The sequence below is a fragment of the Impatiens glandulifera genome, chromosome 1 (genome assembly GCF_907164915.1).
Source record: "Impatiens glandulifera chromosome 1, dImpGla2.1, whole genome shotgun sequence".
Taxonomy (NCBI): domain Eukaryota; kingdom Viridiplantae; phylum Streptophyta; class Magnoliopsida; order Ericales; family Balsaminaceae; genus Impatiens; species Impatiens glandulifera.
This window is the reverse complement of record NC_061862.1, coordinates 28,691,977-28,712,601: the sequence shown is the minus strand read 5'-3', so window position 1 is coordinate 28,712,601 and position 20,625 is coordinate 28,691,977. Positions and strand designations below refer to the sequence as shown.

The following is a 20,625-nucleotide window of genomic DNA, read 5'->3' as shown; positions in this document are numbered from 1 at the left end:
GTTAATTTTTCAAACCGGTCATACATTACAAGTTTTGAATATTTATTCTAAATAATCAAAAAGGGAGAAATTGATAAGAAAAATTAAGAAAGTTAATTTTCAAACCGACCATACATTACAAGTTTTGAATATTTATTCTAAATAATCAAAAAGGGAGAAATTGATAAGAAAAATTAAGTAAAGTTAATTTTTGGAACCGGCTAGAAAAACTAAACAATTGTTAACCTCTATGTGCAGGAATAGATCAAATCGTATAAACCGGCTGGAGCCTCGTGAACCGGCTGTTGAAACACTTCAAAGAAATCCAGTTCCAAGTGATCAAGTCAAGATCAGAGGAACCGGTTTTAACTCTCTCAAGAGACCGGCTAGCAAAGACAAAGTTCACATTCCAGCCGGACTATATTATGTAAGAAACAAACCGGAAACTACAATCTGCAAAAGTGACGTAATATGACGAAATAGACGTGTCTCGAATGGATAAAATAAGATAAGATCCGATCAGAAGCATGCGAGGAAAGCAATGATGATTTACTGATCCGATGTTGACAACCGGAAGGTGCATGCCTGACACGTGTCCGAATCTACAAACCGGCAACGTCATATTTACCTGAGAAATCCCTGCATGCTTGCCAAGTGTTGAGAAGGTGAAACGTGCAAGTAACCTCTCTGCACCGGCGTGATGCTGGAGTAACCAATCCCACGGTGAGAGAAAAATGTGACCGTTGGGATCATCCTCACTATAAAAGGAATATGAAGCGACCTCATTAATGACACGAACAGAACAAGCGAATATACAGCAACGACACACAAGTTACGAAAATCTTAGAGAGATAAAGAAATCTTACGAACGATCCAAAACCGGTGTGTCATAAACCGGAAGGTTTCTGTGTGTATTTGTATTGTGTTATTGTATTACATCAAGAGTGAGTTGGTGTAACCGGCGAGTAGCGAGTTGGGCTCGACCGGCACTGTAATTGTTGTAACGTTGAAAGTTAGTGGAGATCATTCTCATAACCTGAGAAGAAGGGGTGACGTAGGAGAGTTTGCTCCGAACATCCATAAAAAATCTTGTCTCGTGTTATTTCATTCATTTTACTGCTTACTCACCTAACCTAACCAAAATAAATCTTACTCAGTAAACCGGTCCATTCATATCTCTAAAACTTACTCCTTCTAAAACATCATCTAAGTCGCATACGTTGCTTCAGACTGAAACAGACATTTCCGCCCTTGAACCCGGTTCAAGAGTCTGTGACAGTTTGCGAAGTGCTGAGAAAGGTCATAGTCTCTAACCGGACTATCACCAAAGTGTTGTGTGTTGTAAGAGGCCACCCTTCCTAAAACCGGAAACACCCCGGTCCTCCAAGGGCATCCCCGATCCTAACAAGGCATTAACTTCATCCCCAAAATCAATCTCAACAGATAGCAATTGATTCACAATTGTATTGAATTCATTCAAATGAGTAGTGATAGAAGTACCATCAATCATTCTTAAGTAAAAGAGTCTTTTCATTAAGTGTACCTTGTTGTTAGTAGATGGTTTCTCATAAATATCAATAAGAGCTTTCATCAGACTCGTGGTGGTCTTCTCCTTTGCTACAATGTCAGCAACTGTCTTAGATAGCGTCAATCGAACAACTCCCAAAACATGTCTATCAAGGAGTTTCCATTCAGCTTCATCCATCTTCTCTGATTTTTACTCAAAGGAACATGAAGCTTCTTTCCATAGAGATAATCTTCAATCTACATTCTCTAGAAGGCATAATCTGTCATATCAAATCTTTCAATCCCATGTCTTATACTGTTCTCACTTGCCATTGTTTCCAATGCTCAAATCTAGCCTAGTTGCTCTGATACCAGTTGTTAGGATTTGTATCTCCCAAATCCGATCTGTTTGAAAATAATCTGTAAAAACACAAGAAAGAAAAACACAAGAACACACAGATTTATAGTGGTTCACTCAAATTGAGCTACATCCACTTCAGTCACCACCAGATTTACTATGAAGAAAAAGAAGGAATACAGAGTTTTTGCCTCACACTTTATCTCTCTAGAATTTAGTCTTCACAATGTAACTCTTCGTAATCATATATTTATAAGGTAAACATTCAGGTAATAAACCTAAATAACTTTGGTCAGGCCCAAACCCAAAACCAAAAAAAAAAACCAAATAAACTCTAATTAACAATGTAGAATTTATTATAAGTGTAGGCTCCATAACTTAACAGTAATAATCATCCATTGTTATAACAGATTCTCAATATATATCTGTGTGTTGATAAAAATCATTATCTTTTAACGACCAACTTTTTAACGATGAAGGGAGACGGTTATGTTCGTTGACTCTTATAATTATTAACGTCGGCATTTTGACATTTAGGCGACGCCCGTCGCTAATGATTTATTTTCTACTTAGCTTTGATTTTGTTGAATCTGAGATTCTGGATGGATCATCATAAAGTCGGTCAAGAATTATCACCCAAGAATCAGGGTTTAATAAAATATTAGACAATTAGGAGAACCGATGTACTGCAAATGTGGAAATTTTAAATGGTGCTGAACACTTGTTTGATGAAATGCCCAGAAAAACAATATGTCGTTTCTTTGACATCCATGAATATGAACGTGGGTAGTAAAATACAGGATGGTTTCAGTCTGAATATGATTGCAATTTGGAGATAGTGGTGATATTTAAATTAAATTTCTCATTTATAGATAAAAATTATAAGGTACCATGATAGTTCATTTTTCTTATTATTCATGGAGAGGATTGAAGAACATAATAGAGAAAGAGAGAGAGATTCGTGAATTGATCCATCATCATATGGAGATGCTGTTAGGGACTCCCTTTCCAGTGACACCAGCCTCAGAAAATGGTTTCAACAACTCATAAGGTAACACTCCAGCCCCACTTCTATGCTTGAGCCTCAAATCAACATTCCTACCATCAATAATCCCCTCAATCTCCTTCAACCTTCCATAAAAACGCTCAAATGCGGCATTTATAACCCCTTCCTCCGCCCACGACGGCTCAATCTTCTCCCCAATATACTCCTCGTCCACACAGTGGGTTGACAGAACATCTAAGATCGCCATAATCTTCGTAGCCTGGATTTGCGACGGAAAGCACTGCAAAAGGGTACTTTCCGGCCTCTCAATGAAGTTTTTCCAGTATTCCGTGTCTTTAATTTCCGTTGGCATTTTTGTTCTTGCTACCGTTGGCCGGTTCGGAAAGTAACCCCCATACGGGTATTGCCCAAAGTTAACAGCAGCATGGTGACCGGAGGGAACCCATATCATCGTTGTGAGAATCCCAATCAGATCATCTGGGGTGTTAAGCTCCGGCCACCACTTCTCATCTTTCTTATCACCGTGCCCCACCGTTTTTATCTCGGTCCACCATGACTGCAGCTCTGTGTCGTCTTTGACTAGTTCGGTTTCAGGGTAGTAGAAGCTCACATAGTCTGTCACCCACTGCTTGATTGAATCCCAAATGAGAAGCCCATCGTTTGCATATGGGTAATCTTCAATAGCCAACTTGAGTCCGTGTGGAGCGCTCGGGTCCTCAACCGCCAATCCCCTAATAGAAAATTGAAGTCAGATATTTCAATATGGAAATATACATTAACATAGTGATGGAACTACTACTACCTGCTGATCAAGTTTGCAGGCAGAGCTTCATGGTCGAACCGCCACAGCTTGTCGTAAGCGACTGAGCTGAGTTCGATCGAATACTTCCCTGGAGAGAATGAAGATTCGATGATCCCATCTGAATTGATGAGGGCTTGTCGAGCCAGAGCATTGATCTCCATTGTGTAACGGAAATGAGGATGCAGCAGCTTGTAGATGGGATGAGCAGCGCTTAGTTGTCTATGAGTGGCAATTATATAAGGCTCAACGCAGCAATGAGTCCTCAACCTGTAATTAGCTAATAATTAATCATTCATATCATTTCAAATGTGGCTCACTCAATTATAATAAATAGTACCAGTGGCTGACTAGCTGGTGAACGCCGCTGTCATGTGCCACTACGTGAGCTTTGGCGAGTCGCCATAGCCAGCATGCGGTTGAGTCCCCTCTATGGGGTGTGTAGACTTCCTTCCACTGTGGTGTCTTCCCATTGTCGGAAGGAGGGACCACCAGCTCGATTGCTAAAGGCCTGAGGACACCTTCTGGCATGAGGAAGAAGACAGTTCTTGAGCCGTAGAGCGTCATTCCATCGATCTCTCTCACCTTATTAACGTATGGCAACAAGAGGTCGTGGTAGTCCAATACAAACAGTTTCTTCTGCTTTATCGCCTATAAAAGAATCGAAAATTAAGTCAAAGGTTTGTAACTGCTTTGTCGCCAAAATTTGAGTAACGTTAACAACCTCTTCCACGGTCGTGAACCCTCTGATCTCTTTCTCTATAACTTCTTTCGTGATGGCGGATTCAGCCGGACCATAGACCTTGGGATCCAGTTTACTCTTCATCGGCCATTCCTTGATCAACTCTATCGTCAATGGATTGATGCCTGCAACGGTCTGTCTAGAGAATTCCTCGTCCCTAAACCATGCAAATCGATCTCCTGCATACGCAGTCCATATTCCAACAACATCCATCATAAAATGTTGGAGAGCAAGGGCAGATCTACCCATACAACTACTCGAGTAATAACCCAGGTGGTTTGTTTATATAACGTATAAAATAGCGCAATAACGACGGGAAATCAGTAAAATGTTTGCGTGCTTGATATTATTATTATTATTATAACCCAGATAATTTTTGTGAAAAGTTTTGAACTCAGGTAAATTTTAAATACTAGCTCCTCCTTGCTGAAAAGAATAGAAAATGAATGAGTTAATAACTTACTTTGGTATATTTCAGGTGTCTCGAAGAGTAGGACATTGTCTCCAATGGACGATGCAAACTTGACGAGCCTAGGGATGGTGTCTTTGATCCAATTACCGCTGCTCTTGAGATCAGGAACGTGAACGCCTTCATTGAAGAGGGTGTCAATGGCTGTGAAGTAAGGAAACCCTAGTTTGCTGTCGATCATGGACGTCTCAAGAGACGGCAAAACTGCATGCAAAACCGAGGATACCGTCTTCGCCGAAAAAGACAGCCCCTTCACCTCCGAGAACGCCTCGTCTCTAGGCACATACACTGTGCTGCTGATCGACTCGGATTCAGGGTCTGTTTGATTAAGATCGATCAATGTAAATTATAAGAATCGATACATATTTACGCTTATGATAATTTAGTTATATATTTATACCATTCTTGCATGCACGACGACCGGTTCGTCCACGTCTAGGGTAAGGATTGGCCTTCCCTCCAAGGACAGGCCTTTTCTGATTACGATCTTTCTCGGGGTTTCCAAGATCGTTATAAACATCGTAATCGTATATTCGGTCGTCGGTCTTGCGCTGGCCGGTTCCATCTCCACGTTTTTTCTCGAGCTCCTCTACTCTCCGCCTTCTCAGCCCTTCAGGAGTCTTTGATGGCAAATATGCCTGCATAGATTATATCCCGGAAATTAATTTAGGTGTGTCACAACTCACAAGATTTGGATTAATCTAGGAGTAATTTTCGCAGAATATGGACCTTGTTGGTGAAGAAGATTCTCTCCTCGGGGTTTTTGAACTTGGATGCTACAAACGATTCACAAGAGATGTCTACGGAGCTATGGTGGAGTCGGTCAATTACAATGTTCTTGATAAACATCTCGGAGTGATGCTCGTTCTCGACCAAGATTGCGCCAATCTCCCCGAAGTATTTTGGGATAACAAAATCCCATTCATATTTTACTACATTATCCTTAGTCTCCTTCTTATGTGCGTAACCTTTTATTGTCTCCTTCTCCAATCCCGTCTCTTCAATTACAAACAAATTAATCAATTCATTACACAGTAATTTTCTTTTATTTTTCTGGTATTGGTTTTTATGTTTTTTTTAATAACAAGTTCAAAATGAATAAGCCTAATAGACCTATCCACCAAAACGAGAAAAAAAAATGGATAAGCTTTATCTTTATATGATTTTATTATATGATGTAACATAACAAGATGAACATATTCTTTTTTTTTTATTATTTGTTGTAATCATGTGATGTAACAACTAACAAGTAACATGGGATGCTTTATCTTCTTTTCCTTATTTGTTGTAAATTTTATAACCATCAAGAAAAATCAAATTTGAACTTGAAAAAAATGTAACTTTGCCCTTTACAGAATAATAGTACACATGATTAGTTTTTATTATTTGTCTATTTTTTCTCTACAATTATTATGTTTTCTTAAAACAAATATTTATTTAAGTTCATTTTCTTGTTTGGGGGTTAAAGTTTATTATTCAATGTTGTAAATTTGTATGTTTTATTGTATTTTAATTGTATGATTCTCTTTGCTTGCAGTCCCTTGATTTGAGTAAATAATTTGACATTTAATTCTTTGAATTTGTATAATTGTATTTTTTTTTTTCCATTACAGAGAGAAATCGAAGATAGGCATAAAGATTTGTAAGCTGGAGTCTTTAAAATTTTGCATCAAAGAATAGTTCATAAATTTTATTTTATTTTTGTTTAAAAGATAATGTTTATAAATTAAATACGGTTCATTCAAATGTAGAGTTAATAATTAGAAAAATATTTCATATTTAGATGTGTGTAATTGTATTACTAAATTTATTTAAACCATATAAACTATCAGAAAAGTTAATAATATTAGATGTATATTATTAATAACAGTTACATTTAGGGCTTGTTTGAAAGAGTTTTTTTTAATTTTATTTGGGTTTTATTCTTAAAAATCTTTATTTCATAAAAATTAGGAAAAACTAGTTTTTAAAATTTGAAAACTAATTAACCTTTAACTTTAGAAGATATGGTGTAGATGAGAGAATGATAGTTTAGATAGAGAGAATAAAATTATAGGATAATTTTGATATTTAAATGATAAAATTATTTGATTTAATAATTGATAAGATGTTTGAATTTTAGGATAAAAACTGAGTTTTATCCCAAAAACTTTTTTATCAATCGAGCTCTTACTCTCATATTTAGTTTGTCTGTCATCTAAGTACAGTTATTCACTATACTAACTTTTATATATTATATTTATTTTGCTTTAAGTTAATGAGGTAATATGCTAGTTTTTATTGATTCAAAAAATATACATATTAATATTTATCATTTATAAATCTTTTTCCCATTTTATATATTCGTCATGTTTTTTTAATAATACAGTTCATATATTTAGATAAGCTTTATTCTTAATAATTAAAAATATAAATTTTAGCACAAAAGAAAAAATTATGTTAAGAACTAATTGGGATTTTGTAAAATTTAGTTGTGAAATTTTATTATTTTTAATTAAAATTTATTATATAGAGAAAACTAACCAGATTTAACCCTCCAACTTCCACTTAATGCTCGCGACATCTTAGGTATACTTTTTCCATTTGAACTATCATAATGAAAATAATTTGTACATTTTTTTAAAAATTTGTAAAGTTTTTACAGAGACTTCAACTTAAATAGGATAAAATTAGAGAGCTTTGTTATATTAGACAATATTCTTTCCACTAATAGGTAAAACCGATTAATAGTAAATCTAAAATATATTTTTTCTAATCCGTAATTCATACTATAATATGTTTTATACATAATCTAATTTAACATTTTTTTATCTAATTGATTAATATGTTTATTTTTTTACTTTATTCTCTAATTAATGTTTAATATGTCCATCTTACTTATTTTTTATAAACCACTTATTTAACAAAACAAAAAAAATATTAAATTCATTTTTTAAATAATACATGTTATAGTTAAAAAAAAATTATTTATAATAATTATAAGATACGAGGTAGTCAATAAATCTAATTTATTTGTCCAATAATAATTATAAATTTATTTTATTAATTTTTCTAAAAATAATAAAATTAATAAAATATTTTTAATTTAAATTCTTTAATTCACTAAAGGGAAAGTTTGATAGTTACTTAAAAAATGAAAAATAAAAACCTAAGCTCCTTTTTGCCAAAGGCTGTCTACTTGAAGAGAAAAAGAGATATATATACATATGTATTAACTGAAAATTGTATTTTTATTTGAGTAATCTTAATCCAAATCGAAATAATAAATTCAAATTAATATTTTTTTTTATTCAAATTGATTTATATGTAACTCTAAACATCTCATATTTTTGTTGCAATTTGAAAATTTGAATAACAAATTTCAAATAATACCAAAATAATTGTTGACATATTAATTGCAAATTTACAAAATCTGTAACACTGTCATTAAGTTCCAAAAAATACGTGACTAAAGTCATGTTCTTTTGCAGTGTTTTGTGAACATCATCATGAACCTTCACGTCCAGTGCTTTAGTTGATGATTTTGATGTAGTTTGTTCTTCTTTGATGCTTAATTTATTTTCTATTTTAATGTCTGGGTTATTTATTAATCACTGTTTTAACCGCGATACCGTCAAGTAATTTTAATTAGACCGGCTTAAATAATGAAAAAAATGGTTGAGTTAATAATTAATAACTTACTGGAGTCAAGCTCTGAGCTGACAATCTCTAGAAGAAGAGATTTCCCGAGCAAATCTGCGATGTCATCGAAACCATGATTAATGTTTATATTATGCAAGATCCCACCCGTCACTTGTACGGATACAGTTGCTTTGGCGGGTATGTTTGTCGTCACCCCGTCGGCACTAGTACTACTACTAGTATCAGGTACGGTCACCGCCTTCACACGGAGGCCACCGACATCCTTCATGTGTTTTCTCCGGCCAGAAAACTTGGGCTTCACCGGAAGAACCGTCAAAGCTCCGGGAACAACACCACTACTGCCGGAGAGGTAAGTGTTCCATGGAACTAGGGTTGTGTTGCAAACCCTAGATTGAGATAATTGAGCTAGTTTCAACATTTGTTTTCAAAGAACTTATAATTAGGTTAACTAGTTGTGGATATTTCTCTCTATATATATACAAAGAGATTAACTTTAGTTAGGGGCTATTTATAGAACTAGAGATGTAGAAAGAACAAATAATCAAAAAGAAAATATCATTCATTGATGCAAGGGCGGCCAATAGATGGTAGGCACTTGGCACATCAAGAAAATGCATGTGAATGGGCTAATTGTGCTTAGGTTTGGGGGATTTTATTTTTGTAAGATTGTATATATATTTTTCAAACTTTTATTTTTAATTATAATTCAGAAAATTAATTACATTAATATTTTAAAATATATTGATAATAGTTATTTTTTAAACTTTCATTGTTAGTTTTTAGCTGGTATATAAACATACAAATAAATAAATCATTTCAACTTTGTTGTATATCTTTTTCAATCATTTAAGAGATATATAATATCAAACATCTTAAAAGACCAAATGTCATAATTACTTACTTATCCAATTTAATTAGGCGACGATGAATTGGTTGTTGACGCAAACATATACTAAGCAAAAACAAGCGAGAAATCAAGTTTTCAAGGTTAATCATGAATGATTTGATGAGAGACTAGACATTACAACAAAGCAAGGGAGAATTTTAAGGTTGATGTTCGATTTGAAGAGAGATGAGACATTCCATAGGATGATTCGAACTGTGAAAATTGAGTGGTATGTGTCATGTAGTGAAGGAAGAATCATTTCCATGAGAAAGTTAATTTTGACTTTTAGTAGAATTTTTATTTTTTATATTATTAATTAGACAACCCTAACAAAAGGAAAAAATTGAGTTTCAAGTTAATTTTAGTTCTTTTGACAATCTTAATTTTCAGCCCTGTTGATTTGAATTGGGTTGTGATGATTTCCTTCATTTATTTAATTAATAATAAGAATATCATAGTTTATATTTGTAAGGATTTGAATTTTTTTGTTTTATGAAAATATTCTCTTTTAAAACATAAAACCAACAAAAATAGAAAATTAAATTATATAAGAAATTAAATTTGAATGTGATCTGATAAATGATTTACCAAATATATTTTATTTTTGAAAAATGTCTATAATATGATATAAATGAGTTATTTGAATTTAACAACAACAACAAAATAAACTGATCTAAAGTATATATATTGCATTATTGTTTTCGTGTGGAGTACATTTTATAGGTAAGATTTACTATTATTTTAGTACTATATATGACATTATTGTTTTCATGTACTCACATTTCACAATACTTCAATTTGGAGAAAATATCTTAAATGTTGAGATTGCAATTTTGATGACAACGCATTCTATTAATAACATAATAATTTTAAAATAAGAATCATTTTTTTTTGGCACTATTTGGTCATAATAATAATGTTAACAGTCTATTCGGATTAGTTTAGTTTAATTTTATTACTAAAATCTTCATATTTTTTCATGCAATAAAGGAGGAGATTTTCAACCAGATACTTTTGATTATTTTTCCTAGGGTTTCTATATGTCTTGCACTTGAAAAAAAATATTTTAAGGCTTTCTCTTAATGGGTTATTTAAAAAATTAGGAGAGATAAAAAAAAAATTAGTGATGAGTGATAATTTTGTAGAGATAATAATTTTTAATATTTTTTTTTTTTATGTAAAGACTTAAAATGTATTGATATATATATATATATATATATATATATATATATATATATATATATATATATATATATATATATATATATATATATATATATATATATATATATAAAATAAAATATATTTTAATATTTTGATTAATAAATTAAATAAGGTGATTGATAAAATGAGAAACAATATATTGCTTCATTTAAGAAAAAAAAAATTATATTGAGTTAGTTTATTTCCTTTTTTTTTTCAAGTTATCTGAGGGGGGTTAAAGTTTGAGGATAAAACTTTGGTTACAATGCCAAGCAAATAATTGGACACAAACAGTCCATTTTTGTTTGCTTATTTTGAATAATTTTATATTTAAGAATTATTTAATTTTTAAAAAGGTAAAAACTTTCATTAGCTTTCCAATTGGCACGAAGATCACCACATATATTAGGTTAAAGTTTGGAAGTCTTTGAAAAGAAAGCCTAATTTATTTTGTACTCTTTTAAATCAGTATTTGTGAACAACTAAAATCTTTTATTTATTAAATAGACGAATTGAAAACACAATTGAATAGATAAGTATGCAAAAAAAGCTTAGAAAAACGTGGATCATTCATCCAATTGATGAGTCTAGAAGAAAAAACAAATTGACATAAAAATCTTAATTAATTTATTGTGAACCACACCTTAAAGTATCTTGTATATCAGGAAGACTCCAAAGTAAAGTTGGTCAGATCAATTGCCACATGTATATAGTGTGTTATCTTATAACTGATTTTGTTTTTTCTAGTATATTTTTATTTTTATTTTTTTATAAATTAAACATTATTTAATATCTCTTCAATTAATCATTCAATTTATTAATTAAAACAATACAATATCATTTATTTAAAAAATATATATTTTATTATTATATATTAATACATTTTAAATTTTTTTACTTAAAAAAATTAAACCCTCTTATCACAATTAACATCAATCAATATTATTCCTATAATTTGGATTAATTATAATAAACTAGTACCAAACCAGGCCTAAATAATTTAGGCAGTGGAGTATTATTCTGTTTCCAAATAGTTTTATTTTTAAATGAAACTAAGAAAATGTTTAATGTTCACTTAGATTTTGAAAAATACTTGGGTTTGTAAATTAAGAATAATTTTGTGTAAGAGTTTGGTTATTATTTTGTATAAGATGATGGATGACATAAAAGAAAATTAACAATATAATATTGTTCTCTTTATTAATGTAATTTTTCTCTAAAATAAGAGCTCTCTAAAAGTTGGAACATTTATATATTATTATTTTTTTTTTTTTGTAGTACAACACTATTTTATTTTTTATTTTGAAATGATTTTGTGTTTGTTCGATGCAACGTTTTATTTAATCGGATCTAATTTGCTGTCACATATTTATTTTTTAATTTGAATAATACTCATAATTTTTGGTGAGTTGTTGTTTGGTATTGATCGTACTTTAATTAATTATGTTAGTGATTTTTTTTAAGGATGTGTTTTCTCATTATTAGCAACAAATGAGACCAATACTTAAATTTGAAGTTTTTCATATGTTCAATAAGAGCTATTTAAATTAATATTTTATATTAATTTTCTCTTATATGTATCCTTTTATCATGAATTTTTTAATATTTTAATTATATAGGTAAATGGTTAATTACTATTTGTCAAAACATTTTTCATCTTTGTTTATCATCTCATTTGTTTAAGAAATTTTCATTATCGCTCAAAATATGTGACCGATTATTCCGACATTATTTCATTAGTTTGTTTAACTTGTTATATTTTATCACTTATTGTTATGATATTCAAATTAATTCGCCTTTTTAAGTTACCCTACAAAATTTATGTTATCGTTGGATGTATTTGATGGGTTGAGATTTGAACATGGAGCAACATGAAATGAGATAATTTTTTATTAGTTCAGTAGTCTTTAATAAGTTATGGAGCCTAAACTTATAACAAATTTTATAATAGTTAATTATAATTTATTGGGTTTGTATTTGAGTTTGGCTTAACTAAAAGTTATTTAAATTTTATTATCAATGTTTACCTAATAAATATGTTATTATTAAGAGTTTACATTTATTAGATAGAATTTTAGAGAAATAAAGTGTGAAACAAAACTCTATATTTTTTCTTTTTTTTCATAATGAAATATGGTGGCGGCTGAGGTGGACGTAACTCATTTGAGTGAAGCAGGATTACAATTTAATTATCGGTGTGATCCGAACCAAATGAATTTAAGTGTTACATTTTGTAATGTAAGTCTCTAATATAGTCTCAAAATCATATTTATCAATTTCAGAAAAAAAATAAAAAAAAAATATTAGACTCATTTATCAGAAATTCATGAATGAAATATTGATGATCATTTTTTAAATAAATAAATAGTTGTGTTAAAGTCGTGCCAATTTGTTAAGAAAATCTCACATTATCAAATTAAAATGTAACTTAATTTTAGAGAAATAAGCAGGTGAATATGATTCCAATCTTTTTTTTTATCTAAATGCTTATAAAAAAAATGTATCAGTTATATTACTAATAAATAAAATTAGTGAAGACTCATAAAAGATAAAACAAAATTGATGTTATCAAAATTATCAGTTCAAATCTTTCCAACAAAATTATTTATTAGAAATAATATTAAAATTAACTTCTAATGATTTATAAATTAAAAAAAATGATAATTTTAAAAGAAAATTAAGTCATTCCATGTCAGAAATTTAGAAACAAAACTTTCATTTATAAATAAAAGTTCAAACAATTTAGGTTAAATACAATATTTATAATTCTCCTATCATTATTATGTGTTAAATATATATCACCATAAATATACTATTTGGAATAACTTATCTTGTAAAGTTTTTGAAATATTATCATCATTGAATGAATTATTAATCACAGTTATAATTTTATCATTTTTTTTTTTCAAATTTTACTTTTATTCTTAAAAGGATTAAGGTAGTGTTAGGTTGAGTTTTCTTAAATAAATTTTAAAAAAATATAAATTATCAATCAACATATATATATATATATATATATATATATATATATATATTTAAAATTTTATACCAATCAAATTTATTCAAATAAATTTTAATTTCTTTAAATAAATCCAAGAATAAGACCTAGGGATACACATAGCTAGGGGCAGCCTACTATTACCGTGGTGGCCTTACCTATGAGCGCTTTCATACCATATATTGTCAAATATTTCATTGCATGTGATATAAATGGTCCCAAAATGATCCATTTTTCTATAATTAAATAAAATATGATTTAATATTGCATGAGAAATGGTCCGGGAATTTTTGTTTTTTTTTTCATATTTAGGGTTAATTGGTATTTTTCTATGAATCAAATAAGTCACGTCCAATTCACTATTTTAGTTAAATATAATTTTTTTATTTTAATATTTTGTTTTTAGATTTTTAATTTGTTTTAATATATTAACAATTTTTTTCTTTCAATTTTTCTTTAATACTTAATTTAATCATATTTATTTTTTAATAATATAAAAATGTTTTTGTTATACAATAATATTATAAATTAAAATAATAAATATTTATTAAATATTTAAAATTTTTTAAGTATTCATATAAATATATATATATATATAAACGTCACGGTAAAAAAAAGTTGAATACTAATTTTAAATAAATATTTATAACTTTTATTTTTGATGTTAGGTTTGTTAGTGTTTAAAATGATTTGGATCATTTTTAATATAAATTAAACATTTAAAAAATTAAAATTGGTATAAATTTAATAATAAAATCATTTATATTCAGCGGCACATAATTATTTTTACCGACTCAAATATAAACGCCGCTAAATCTTTAGATTTTAGGTATATTCTTCCAACTGATGTTAAATGTCAGTAAATAATCTTCTTAGCGTCGGCATAAATCAAATATGTTGTAGTGCTTCTCTTCTAAACTCTTTATATATTTTTTCATAGTAATTTGATATTTTTCATCCAAATTCAATATGAATTATAGCTCATTAAAATATATAATATAGCTCATTAGAATATATAATATAGCTCATTAAAAGTACATTTCTAGTTTATTTTAAAATTAACACAATTAGTTAAAATTATATATAATTTTTATTATTTTACTTTTAAAAAAAATTAATTAAAATTTATTATTTCGGCCTTTTTATTTAATAATTTACATATTTTTAAATAATAAAATTTCTTTGAAAAATAATAATATCAAATTTTAAAATAAAAAGTATGTACTAACTATTTAAAACATGTTAAAATATGATGTATTAATATTTTTAAAAGATAATTTAAAAAGTATTGAATATTATATAATATATATATATATATAAATTATAATAAATACTAGTAATATAAATATATGTTCAACCATCCAACCAATTAATGTGTAGTAAAAATATGATAAATACTAATAATATATATATATATATATATTTAAATATTAAATAAAATAAAAATAATTGATTGCACTATATTTTGACATATATTAAATAGTTGATAAATATTTATTAATTTTTATAACATTATTTAGTTGTTATTTTTTTTATACAAAATACTATGTTATTATTATTAAATAAAAATAATAATTAATTTGATTTTTTATCCAAAAATAATAATTATATTATTTAAAAATATATATTATTAAATTAAAAAATAAAATTAAGAGGTTCAACTAAATAAATTAAAATAATTTTTAAAATAAAAATAAAATAATAAAAAAAATATTTAACTATTAATTCTTAAAATTAGTAAATGATATATTTTATATTAATTTATTTAACAGTACATGACCAAAATTACATTATATACTTTAAAGAATAATATGGGAAATGTAATAAAATTTAAGAATTTTTAAAAAATTAAGAAAGATGAAATGAACATTTGAACCAAAAAAAAATATAAGATCATTAAATGGGATTATATAAAAAAGTAGTAACATAAAATTAACATTGATGACCTAATTAAATCAAGGATAAGAGTAGAAAAATGTTAATATTGTATATCTCTGTCGATGGTACTATTTAAATTCACCAAGTTATTTATCTTTTTACCTTTGGGATGGAGTCATCATAATAAATAATTAAATAATTAAAAATAAACATATGAAAAACTATTTAACAAAAAAAAAATTATAATGATTTCCATATTTATTAAATTATGGTGACACAGATGTACTTTAATCGGGACATGAATATAGGTTTGCGATATAATAATATAATATAAAATTCTAACAGTTTGATATTGGGCCCACTAGGATTAATTATGTGACTTATAAATATATGGTCTTAGTTAGAATTTTATTTACAGTATTCAAAATATTTGTCATAATTATTTTTTTCTTTCTAAGTTGTAATTTTCTACTTTAATCATAGTGAATTTTTTCCTTCTCTGCCCGTGGTTTTTCCGTCTTGTGTTATTTATCGTGCTTTCTTAGTTTATATTTATCTCTTTTTTATCTCGATTATTCTTAGATTCATATCATGCTTTTCAACAATTGGTATCAGAGCCTTAAGTTTTTTTTATTCTAAGACTATATCTATTTTTGGAGATGTCAAGTATGAAGTACGACATTCTATTATTGGATCACACCACCAGATTTTCTTTATGGCAGATAAAGATGCGAGGTTTGCTCACTCAGATGGATTTAGACGAAACTCTACTAGGTTTGATAAGATGCCTAGTTCATGGACTACATTAGAGAAAAAGAGGAAGGATTATAAGGCATTGTCTCATATACATTTATTTATTAAACAATATTCTGCAAGATGTTCTAAGGGAGACAAGTGATGTTGGGCTATGGCTGAAACTGGAACAACTATGTGTGACAAAAAGTCTTACTAATAAGTTGCATCTAAAGCAGCGGTTATATTTCCATCGTATGTAAGAAGGTTCGTCCTATAAGATAATATATCGGCATTTAAAGAAACCGTTGCTGATTTGGAAGCCTTGGAAGTCAAGTATAACGATGAAGATCTAGCTTTAATTTTGATGTGTTCGCTGCCCTCATCTTATATCACGTTTCGAGATACTATTCTATTCAATCGTGATGTTGTCACTAATATAGATGTTTATGATGCATTATAATCTAAGGAGAAGATGAAACATCTTGTTAGTCATTCTGATGGTTCGGCAGAGGGTCTTGGTGCTCGAGGAAGGACCCAAGAAAATGGTTCAAAATGTTATCAAACAAATGGATCAAATTATAGAAAACTTTGGAAGACTTGCAATTACTGTAAAAGATGTGGTCACATAAAAATTGAGTAAAACTACAAAATAAAGTTAAAAAAGAGGATTATATTCTGACTAACAAACAAACAAAAAATTGCGGCAAAATTAGTATTGTTAACACTAAAGATAGTAAACTCTTCATGGCTTCTATTTGCGATGCAAGGTCGCAAGATGATTTGATACTCGATTCTGGTTGTACGTATCATATGTGTTTCAATCGGGACTGGTTTTCAACATATGATACAATTCCCAAAGGTATTGTGTTAATGGGAGACAATTCATCATGCAAAGTTGTGGGTATAGGAACAATAAAAATCAAGATGTTTGATGGAGCTGTTCGAACACTTGATGATGTGCGACATGTTCCTGATTTGAAGAAAAAACTTATTTCTCTTGGTACCCTCGATTCAAAAGGTTACAAGTACACTGTTGAAAGTGGAGTTATGAAGGTTAGTACGTACATGTGTTTTTGTTGTGATGAAAGCTAAAAGAAAACTTGACATGTTATATGTTCTTAAAATCTCCATAGTTGTATGCAATGTTGTTGATGCTACATCCTCTATATATTTTCGAGATAAAATTCAGCAAAAATTTAGCAGGCAGATGGAGTTTGAGAGTAGATTAGAATTTGAACCTGTAACACTATCGTTAACTATACCAAAGTTGTCAGATACTTCACCGCTTGCACCACAATATCATATTATTGTAGATAAACCCATATATGAAATTAGACCTCCTCGAAGACTTGATGGGGAAGGTTATAGTCAAATTTCGGAGATTGATTTTACTGACGTATTTTCTTCGATTGTGAAACATATTTTTATTCGAGTATTACTTGGTATCGTGGCGATGCATATTTTGAAGCTTGATCAACTAGATGTGAAGACTGTGTTTCTACATAGAGTTTTAGATGAAGACATCTATATGCATCAACCTAAAAGATTTACAGTCTTAAGAAAAGATGACTGTATTTGTTATTTGAAGAAATTCCTTTATGGTCTAAAGCAATCGCCAAGGTGGTGGTATAAAAGTTTCGACTCTTTTATGACCACTCATTATTTCAAGAGAAGTGATTTTGATAGTTGTGTCTACTTCAAAATCCTTTATCTGTTCAACAATTTTTATGCCAATCTTGTGAGTTCTCCATTAACAACTCATTTTAAACTCTCTTCAAATATGTCACTCCAATTTGATGAGGATATCGAGTATTTGTTACGAGCTCCATATTCCATTGTAATTGGTTCACTTATGTATGTAATGGTTTGTACTCAATTAGTCTTGACATATTCAGTAAGTGCAGTTAAAAGATATCTGGAAAATTCAAATAAAGAGTATTGGAGAGCAGTTTTGTGGACCTTACATTATTTAAGAAGTTCAACGGATGTTCACTTATAGTTTGGAAGGATTAGAGATGGAATTGTCGATTATGTCAACTCTGATTATGCTGGCAATCTTGACAGAAGAAGGTCACTAACAAATTTTGTTTTCTGTATTGGCGGTTTTACGATTTGTTGGAAAGCTACTCTATAGAGTTCAGTCGCGTTGTCTACTACTGAAGTAGAATACATGACCATTATAGAAGTTTGTAAAACTGATATTTGGTTGAAAGACCTATTCGGGGAATTCAAAAAGGTTTTACAGATGACAACAGTCTTTTGTGATATTCAAAATGATATTTTTATGACGAAGCACATTGATGTGCAATATCATTTTGTACGTGATGTTATTGCTCGTGGTGATATTGACGTGAGAAAAAAAAGTATTGTTGATAATCCTACTAATATGATGACGAAGACGCTCCTCATTGTTAAGTTTGAGCATTGCTCGAATATGTTGGTCTTGGTTATTGAAGCTCATAGGGCTTTGGAAGAGGTGGAGACTGTTATGGTTATTGTCTATATTTTGAAGATCAAATTTCTTTTGATATACTGGATCCGTGTCAAGGTGGAGATTGTTAAATTATGGTGACTCAGATGGGCTTTGATCGGGGCTTGGGCCTAGGTTCGTGATATAATAATATTATATTATATTATATTATATTATATTATATTATATTATATTATATTATATTATATTATATTATATTATATTATATTATATTATATTATATTATATTATATTATATTATATTATATTATATTATATTATAACAGTTTGATATTAGGTTTACTACTGACCTATAAATATATGATCTTAGTTAGAGTTTTATTTACAGCATTTAAAATATTTGTCATAATTATTATTTTCTTTCTAAGTTTTAATTTTCTACTTTAATCATAGTGAATTTTTTTCTCCTCTGCCCGTAGTTTTTCCCGTCTTGAGTTTCCACATAGCTTGTGTTATTTATCATGTTTTCTTAGTTTATATTCATCTCTTTTTTATCTCGATTAGTCTCAGATTCATCTAATATTTTTCAACAATATTTTATATTTAAAATTTTCAATCACATTTTTCTTATAAAATAAATCAAAATAAATTTTTACTTAAAATTTTCAAATTAATTATAATTAGGATGTTTTTTAGTCGAATTTATTTTCGGTGGAACTATCATGTTATATATATATATATATATATATATATATATATATATATATATATATATATATATATATATATATATATATATATATATATATAAACATGATATTTAAACTCAACAAGCAACACAATAATCAACGTCATGAAATATAATCCACATCAACCACAATAATCAACGTCATCAAGTATAATCCACATCATCAATTATTTTCTCTCTCATCTCTCCTACCCTCTCTTTCTTAATTGAATTTTAAATTTTAAAGATTATAAATATATTTTATCTTATATTTTTGTCCTTCCTAATAATTTTCTCACTCAAATAATTATATATATATATATATTCTCACTAATCATAAAATATATATTTTTTATTAATAATTTATAAATAATATATATATATATATATTAAATGTAGTTACCTTATATATATTATATTAATTTTCATCATTAATTTTATATAAATACATTTTATCTTTTATTATACTTTTTTTTCTCATATATATATATATATATATATATATATATATATATATATATATATATATTATTTTTTATTAGCATAAATAATTTTTTGATTAATATAAAAATTAACTAATTGATAATAAATATTAAATACAAAATATATATACATTCACAAAATAATAAAATTATTTTAACAATCTCAAGTGTTCAAACAGTTAAAGTGTTCACATTTCATGGTTAAGACTATGGTTCGAATCCTAAAACATGCAAATTTAGATTTTTAAGAATGCATTATTGACTATAATATATAGTGACGTAACTTTTAAACAAATGATACGAAGCATCTAAAAGAGTGAGGTCGGAATTAGTGGTTGTTTGGCGAGCATTTGAAAGTATGAGGTCACGAGATGGAGGTCGGGTGCTCGATGGTTTGTCGAGTGTGAGGTAGAAATTATTGGTTGGTTTGGCGAGCATTTGAAAGTTTGAGGTCACAAGATGGAGGTCGGGTGGTGGGTGATTTGTCAAGTGTGAGGTCGGAATTAGTGGTTGGTTTGACGAGCATTTGAAAATGTGTGGTCACGAGATGGAGGTTAGGTGGTGGGTGGTTTGTCGAGTGTGAGGTCATAATTATTGGTTGGTTTGGGGAGCATTTGAAAGTGTGAGGTCACGAGATGGAGGTCGGGTGGTGGGTGGTTTGTCGAGTGTGAGGTTAGGAATTAGTTGTTGGTTTGGCGAGCATTTGAAAGTGTGAGGTCACGAGATGGAGGTCGGGTGGTGGATGGTTTGTCGAGTGTGAAGTCGGAATTAGTTGTTGGTTTGG

The 20,625-nt window shown here is 29.0% G+C and overlaps 1 protein-coding gene across 1 annotated transcript; it reads right to left on the bottom strand.

The window, feature by feature from the left end:
- Positions 1-2,685: 2,685 nt before the first annotated feature.
- Positions 2,686-8,983, bottom strand: LOC124921315 (linoleate 13S-lipoxygenase 2-1, chloroplastic-like). Its single transcript, XM_047461952.1, has 8 exons — positions 8,541-8,983; positions 5,589-5,857; positions 5,260-5,497; positions 4,854-5,177; positions 4,373-4,569; positions 3,989-4,299; positions 3,652-3,918; positions 2,686-3,580 (listed from the first exon to the last, which is right to left on the bottom strand). The coding sequence occupies exons 1-8, from the start codon at positions 8,917-8,919 to the stop codon at positions 2,821-2,823; spliced, it is 2,745 nt and encodes a 914-aa protein (XP_047317908.1). The 5' UTR covers positions 8,920-8,983; the 3' UTR covers positions 2,686-2,820.
- Positions 8,984-20,625: the final 11,642 nt, after the last annotated feature.

What these genes read in the sequence shown, in the direction of transcription:
- LOC124921315 (XM_047461952.1), bottom strand. Translation starts at nt 8,919, where the DNA reads ATGTTGAAACTAGCTCAATTATCTCAATCTAGGGTTTGCAACACAACC. An exon ending in CAGCTCAGAGCTTGACTCCA is followed by an intron (nt 5,858 to 8,540) that starts GTAAGTTATTAA and finishes TTGTAATTGAAG; the next exon opens with AGACGGGATTGGAGAAGGAG. An exon ending in CCTGCAAACTTGATCAGCAG is followed by an intron (nt 3,581 to 3,651) that starts GTAGTAGTAGTT and finishes ATTTTCTATTAG; the next exon opens with GGGATTGGCGGTTGAGGACC.